This window comes from Sebastes umbrosus, chromosome 12 (genome assembly GCF_015220745.1).
Source record: "Sebastes umbrosus isolate fSebUmb1 chromosome 12, fSebUmb1.pri, whole genome shotgun sequence".
NCBI classification, from domain to species: Eukaryota; Metazoa; Chordata; class Actinopteri; order Perciformes; family Sebastidae; genus Sebastes; species Sebastes umbrosus.
The window spans coordinates 30,293,628-30,300,804 of NC_051280.1; the positions used below are offsets into that span (position 1 = coordinate 30,293,628).

The following is a 7,177-nucleotide window of genomic DNA, read 5'->3' on the forward strand; positions in this document are numbered from 1 at the left end:
GTCAGTTCACCTTGGAGCCTGACCATTTTCTTTTAATAATTTGTCTTTTGGGAGTTACTTTGAGGAAGCGTAAATCACTGGAGTCTTTAGTAGTATTCTATTCTATAGTCTTAAATCTATTATATTATTATTGTAGCAGCTGCAGTAGGCTCCAGCATGGTCCAGATGGTGGTGCTGATGCGTTTATAACGGGTCTATAAACTGCAGAAGAAGAAGCAGCTTACCAGAGATACTTCTGGAGAAGAGTTCAGAGTTCAGGAGAGTCCGTCTCTGAAGTTTGTGAACTAAACCCGTTATAATATAATCAGTGTGCAGACAGACAGACAGAAGGAGACATGTCAGGCAGCAGGTTGATGAGAGCCATCAGAGTCAGTGAGTTCGGAGCTCCGTCGGTGCTCAGACTGAGATCCGATGTGAAGGTTCCTCAACCCGGACACTCTCAGGTGAGACTCACCGGAGCAGGTCACAGCTGGACCTCCAGCCAGAGTAACAACTACTGCAGGAACCAGCAGGGTTGTTGGGAAGGTTACCCTAGACATTGTTTTTTTTTATTTAGTAAATTATGAGTATTAGGGCCATATTGAGGAAAAAAATAAATAAATCTGAGATTTCAAGAATAAAGTCATAATATTACCAGAATAAAGTCATAGTTTTAAGAGGGAAAAAAAACTCGTTTTATGAGAATAAAGTCATAAGTGTCCAAGAAAAAAAAGTCGTATTATTATGAGAATAAAGTCATAATATTATGAGAATAAAGTCAGAAGTTTATGAGAAAAAAAAGTCATAATATTATGAGAATAAAGTCAGAAGTTTACAAGTAAAAAAAAGTCATAATATTATGAGAATAAAGTCAAAAGTTTACGGGAAAAAGTCGTTATATTATGAGAATAAAGTCAGAAGTTTATGAGAAAAAAAAGTCATAATATTAAGAGAATAAAGTCAGAAGTTTACGAGAAAAAAAAGTCGTATTATTATGAGAATAAAGTCATAATATTATGAGAATAAAGTCAGAAGTTTATGAGAAAAAAAGTCATAATATTATGAGAATAAAGTCAGAAGTTTATGAGAAAAAAAAGTCATAATATTAAGAGAATAAAGTCAGAAGTTTACAAGAAAAAAAAGTCATAATATTATGAGAATAAAGTCAAAAGTTTACGGGAAAAAGTCGTTATATTATGAGAATAAATTCAGAAGTTTATGAGAAAAAAAGTCATAATATTATGAGAATAAAGTCAGAAGTTTACGAATAAAAAAGTTGTATTATGAGAATAAAGTCAAAAGTTTACTAGAAAAAAAAGTCGTACTATTATGAAAATAAAGTCAAAAGTGTACGAGAAAAAAAGTCGTAATATTATGAGAATAAAGTCAGAAGTTTGCGGGAAAAAAAGTTGTAAAATTATGAGAATAAAGTCAGAAGTTTAAGAGAAAAAAGTCGTATTATTGTGAGAATAAAGTCAGAAGTTTAAGAGAAAAAAGTCATATTATTATGAGAATACAGTCAGAAGTTTACGAGAAAAAAAAGTTGTATTATGAGAATAAAGTCATAATGTTTTCAACAGTTTTGTCTGTCCTCCACAATGTCTCTCTCTGTGCTGTAGGTGTTGATTCGTGTCCATGCCTGTGGAGTGAATCCTGTGGAAACTTACATCCGGGCTGGGACGTACGCCCGTAAGCCTTCCCTGCCATACACACCGGGCTCAGACGTAGCCGGCGTGGTGGAAACTGTTGGGGAAGGAGTCACAGCAGTAAAGGTCTGAGGAGTAAAACACACACCAAAAACAGAATTAATAGATACTATAGCATCCTGGGCAAAATACATGATCTTTAAACGCCATGAACACCACATGATATTTATTTGATTGCAGTTACTGTTTTCACTGATGATATAGCTATTTTAGCAACTATAATTTTATATATAATAATAATTATATATATATATATATATATATAAATTAAAATAAATAATAATAATAATAATAATAAATAAAAAAGCCAGCTAACACAAAATTAATAAAATAAAGCATACATACAGATTAATTAATTTGGGCCAATCATGACGAATAAAATTAACGTGCCTGTCCAATTTTGGGGAAGGGTCGTAAGCCTTTCGAAAAAGGTTACCATTGTTGAATGGAATTTTTGCGTTGACCCTCTGATGGAATATTTTATCTTATCTAACTTAAGGAATAGCATCAGGTTGTTCATCACAGCGGAAGCTTTCAGTGGGTGGTCCGATTTCTACTCCAACAAAATCCTTCTCCGAGCAAGAACAGTTGCGAAGGCAAACACATCTTTTTTATTCATCATTAATATATCCTCCCTTGGAACTCCAAAATTGACATTTCAGCACTGGTTTGAAAGTCTTTGAGAAATGCCTCAGATAGAGTCTGAAGTACAGCAGCCCAGAAGTTATTCAGCTTATTACAAGACCAGAACATACTGTATGAGTGAGGTTTGCCTTTTCTATGCGACATCGATTGCAGTCTGGCCTTACTATAATGGGTTCGATGAAGAACCTTGAACTGAATTAAGCTACCCAATGCACCACTCCTTACTTCATCAGATATATTAGTTCCAAGCTCTTTCATCCACTCTGCTCGGATCTTATCAGGTGCTACATTATTGAGTGTCATAATAGTACTATAAATATTCAGGATAAGACCCTTAAGCTGTGCAGGGCTGATGGTTTGAACAAGGCGGCGAACCTGTAGATAGCGAAAAGGCCAGAGTGTTGTAAGTTAAATTAAAAAGCCAGTATCATGTTAAACTGTGAACCAGTGGGAGGCTGCTGTCATGTCATGTTAGTACAGTAAATTAATAAATGTGTGTGTGTTGTCCAGGCAGGAGACCGTGTGTTCACCACGGCCACAGAGTCGGGAGGTTACGCAGAGTTCACCGTAGCAGCTGACCAGTGTGTCCACAAGCTGCCCGACGCCTTAGACTTCACCCAGGGCGCCGCCATCGGGATCCCTTACTTCACCGCCTACAGAGCTCTGGTTCACAAGTAAGACCACGCCACTGCAACAGATTGGTTAACTGGGATGGTGGATAGGGTGTCAAAGGTCTGAATCTAGCTCTTAACCTGCAGTTATGTTATTAACACATTCTCGGAATGATTTGAAGCGTTTTAAGAGGTCTCAGGGCTGAGTGGGGCAGTCAGAAAGCATCAGCATTGTTGGTTTCAACTTTCTCATGGGATTTGTGTACAGTAAGGAAAATATAGAACAACACTGCACCTCAACAAGCCAGTTATATTGCAGATGTTATGACTCAAATGTGTTTTAACTGACTGTGTTGTGTGATACAGAGCCCACGCCAAAGCTGGAGAGACCGTCCTCATCCATGGAGCCAGCGGAGGGGTGACATTTTTCTTTCTTTTCTTTTTTTTCCAATTATATTAGAAATGGTAAATAGTTTCCACATCCACATTATGTGTGTTTGTGTTTAGGTTGGTGTGGCGGCGTGCCAGTTGTCTCGTGCTCTGGGTCTCAAGGTGCTGGGGACAGCGGGGACAGCAGAGGGAATGAAGCTGGTACTCAACAACGGAGCTCACCTGGCCTTTAATCACAGAGAAGACGGCTACACAGACAAAATCATGGTATATACTGTACATACACACATCCTGGTGGGGTAAAGGAACTAGTCATGGATGAAGCATTTAAACAAACATTTCTGTGTGTTCCAGGAAGCCACAGAGGGCAGAGGCATCGATGTGATAGTAGAGATGCTGTCTAACATCAACCTGAGTAAAGACCTCCAGATGTTGACCTTTGGAGGACGTGTTACGGTCAGTAGGACTATAGTCCACTCAGTTCTCTTAACAATCCTCAAACAGTTTCCTCTTAAGATCTTTTCACAAAGCTGCTGAGAGAAACGTTTACTAAGGAACTGAGAGAACGCTAGAAGAAGGGGCGGGGTTGACCCTGTTGCACTGGATGCAGGGTCTGAAATTAGCACCCACCACCCGCCAAATGCGGGTAAATTGTTGGCAATGGCAGGTAAAAATCGTCAGGCAGGGAAAACTCTAGAGATGGGAATAGAGAACCGCAGTTGTCCGATTCCTTGGCATGTCATGCCTCCTCTTATTGATGCTTTTCCACAGTTACGCATGCACAATGACGCATACGCACACTGAATCATGTTTCAGTTTGTTTGGGACCGGAGCCACGGCAGAGAGCAAATAAAGCGCGCAACAGCGTGGCGCTACTAGACCTGAGGGGACGCACCCTGTTTTGTGTAGAGATCAGCAGGAGGAGAGTTAGTAACGTTAGCTGTTAGCAGCCGGTGGGCAGCACAGTCCTGCTTGGCTAAATAACGGAGCTACTAACGTTAAAGGAGGTGCCATTGAGTTATTATTATGAGGCGTTCAAACTCTGCTCAGTAAAAATGACCATTGGGCGAAGGTGAATTACAATGTTATCATGATGTGTTCAAATGTAATCTCGTAAAAATTTTAGAAACGCGTGAGAAACTTGAATAAATCCAGTTGTTTGAAGATGTTTTCACAGCAATACAAAATAGATATTAGAGAGAGAATTATTTCACTTCCTAACAGCTCGCCAAGATTTTTTTTAATCAAAGCAAATATTTAAATAATCGTTTTAATTGTGTGTTTTTATGCAAACAACCACTATAGATGACAATAAAACAGAGTACAGTACAGTACTGTGTACAGTACCCTCCCACCCCCCAAAAATAGGGCTCCACCGGAAGCTACGGTGTAATAAGAACACTGTAAGTTACCATGTATTTAATGTTTTTTATGTAAAATATAGCGAACAGTGAATGACAATGGATCTAAAATGTTATCCCAGCTAGGCTGTACTATTAGAGTAGTAGTTTTATACCAGTGCAGCTCGTTCCTCTACATTTCTATACACACCTCTTCACATCTCTTCCTCTTTTATTTCAGATCATCGGCTGCAGAGGCTCTGTAGAGATCAACCCCAGAGACACCATGGCTAAAGAGAGCAGCATCATGGGAGTGGCCCTTTTCTTTGCTACACCGGTACGAAGCAACGACATCACACAAGCTGTCCTGATTTTAATGTTCCCGTTAGTTGAAATAAATGTTGTACATCTCCTCCCTCAGGAGGAGACCAAGGAGTGTGCAGCGCTGCTCTACGCTGGGATGGAAGCCGGTTGGCTGCGTCCGGTCGTCGGTTCCCAGTATGCGCTGGACAAGGCCGCCCAGGCCCACCATGACATCATCGAGTGTCCCGGGGCGGCTGGGAAGACGGTCCTGACCATGTGAGGATGTGATCATATCACAGGTCAAAGGTCACCAAGTAGGAGTTGGCTGTCCAGTCCATAAAGGGGAGAAAACTTTGCTTAACGCGGCTACAATAAGCTTCACATAATTACTGAAAATCAACTTTGATATTTGAAGGATGTTACTATAATGTGCTGATTTATCATCACTGCCAATATGGGTACAAGAATATACAAAGGATATAATGTTTACCTTATAACTGATGATTACACAAGACTCATGAACTATAGCCAAAGATCGTATAGTTTATTGCCAAGAAGTGAAAGTCAATCGTTCGTTCCATTGCAACGTCAGTGGCAAAGCTACGCTTCCACCATTTTGGCATACTCGCCAGCACTCCCGATTTTCCCGGGAGACTCGTTTTTCCTCCCGGGGTCACAATTCTTCCGTATTTCTCCAGATTTTTGACAATTATTTTTCCTTTTCATTATATCAGCGTGTTTCTGGAACTGAACAGCGTGTATAATCCCTACTGTTTCCACCCGGACGACAGTAGAGCTACACCAACTGTTGTTTCCCGGCAGAGGAGAGCAGTCTATGCTCCCGACACAGCGCAGTTTGAGCTCATGTTTAAGCTGCGCTCGCCAAAGCGTGCAGCGCCCAAAGTCAGGCTTTGCTCGATTTGGCAAAAAGCCGTCGTGGCGCAACACTAGCCGTTAGAAATAACGGGTTTCAGAGCGCAGTAGTGCCGTTGTCGCATTGTTTCTGAAAGGACCTTCAGTGAGTGAGAGAAGGAGAGAGAAATGGAGAGAACTAAGAGAAAGAAATACTCCAGCAGGAAGGATGAATATTAGTTTATACCAGAGATTAACACGCCAAGTTCACGTCAGAGGGGCGAATTATTCAGTTTTCTTTCCTGGGAGTTAAAGGTAAAATCAAATGTTTAACATAAAAATGCTGTTGCAGTTTACTTATTCTTTCTTCTAATTGTGTTCATGCTACATGATAGATTATTACGACACATATGTTGTAATTCAGCTTCCTCAAAAATAGCATGAAGTTCTGTGAAAACATTCTTATTGATCCTGTATTCTGACATATTAACCAAACGATTCCAGTCTTATCATTTCACACGTACCTACAGTATTAAATAAATTGTGAATGAAAATAATAAATATATACATTTTAAAAAAGACGTTTTTGGAATTTTTTTGTGACGATTCCTGATAAACAATATTGACATTTGGGGAAAAGGAAGTAATGGGAAAGAGTAAGCATTTCTGACGGGAGTCAAACGTGACATCTGTGCCTTATCAGGTGACAGCCGGCTCTACTGAGCATGCTCCACAGAGGGCCAGGTAACTTAAGCTAGACACACACAGGTACACAGTATCTGCTGCAGCGCTGTAGCAACCAGTAAATGATGGAGCTCCCAGTTTAAGTCTCCCAGCAGCAGACGGTCGGAGTCCTACAGATCATTCTCATGGATTAATGTGTCGGTGGAGTGTACCATGTCATCAGGGGTGGACCTTTGGGTTGAGTTCAACAGGTAAGCAGTTTGTTCTTAAATGATCTTCAGGTGTAAAGATGCTCAGATATTAAAGTCAGGCAGAAAGCAATTCAATGACATTAGAGAAATAAGGTCCTCACAGGTTCTCTTTAGTGTATTGTGGTGAGTGTTAATCAGCTATTTGCTCCTCTATTAACCTGATTCACAGGGGGAGGAAGCTTTTGATTGGGCAAAACACTAAAAAACACAAATAAAAATAGAGACTAATAGAGTCTAAGACACCTTGTGGACCACACATTAATGGGAAACTAAAGTGCTTCAGCGAAAGCCGCACTAATGAAATGGGTTAGGTGAGTTAGTAGTTCATTAACTGACACAACTAACAAGGATTTCTCAGGATTATCAACCAGGGACCCCCCAGACCCTCAGGGGCCTGATGGGTTGTTTGTGTGGGA

The 7,177-nt window shown here is 40.3% G+C and overlaps 1 protein-coding gene across 2 annotated transcripts; it reads left to right on the forward strand.

Annotated features, from left to right (window-relative positions):
• Nucleotides 1-213: 213 nt before the first annotated feature.
• Nucleotides 214-6,407, forward strand: cryz (crystallin, zeta (quinone reductase)). Of its 2 annotated transcripts, XR_005209221.1 has the most exons (9): nt 214-443; nt 1,599-1,751; nt 2,841-3,004; nt 3,308-3,359; nt 3,449-3,598; nt 3,686-3,787; nt 4,913-5,008; nt 5,093-5,954; nt 6,077-6,407. XR_005209221.1 is itself a non-coding variant. In XM_037788069.1 (8 exons), the coding sequence occupies exons 1-8, from the start codon at nt 336-338 to the stop codon at nt 5,252-5,254; spliced, it is 987 nt and encodes a 328-aa protein (XP_037643997.1). In that variant the 5' UTR covers nt 214-335; the 3' UTR covers nt 5,255-6,044. The 2 variants fall into 2 exon arrangements, 1 of the variants encoding a protein (XP_037643997.1); XM_037788069.1 differs by lacking the exon at nt 6,077-6,407 and having other exon boundaries at nt 5,093-6,044.
• Nucleotides 6,408-7,177: the final 770 nt, after the last annotated feature.

Excerpts from the sequence above, each read along its gene's own strand:
- cryz (XM_037788069.1), top strand. The coding sequence starts at position 336 with ATGTCAGGCAGCAGGTTGATGAGAGCCATCAGAGTCAGTGAGTTCGGA. Across the intron at positions 3,360-3,448 it reads TCCATGGAGCCAGCGGAGGG|GTTGGTGTGGCGGCGTGCCA; the intron begins GTGACATTTTTC and ends GTTTGTGTTTAG. Across the intron at positions 5,009-5,092 it reads CCCTTTTCTTTGCTACACCG|GAGGAGACCAAGGAGTGTGC; the intron begins GTACGAAGCAAC and ends CTCCTCCCTCAG.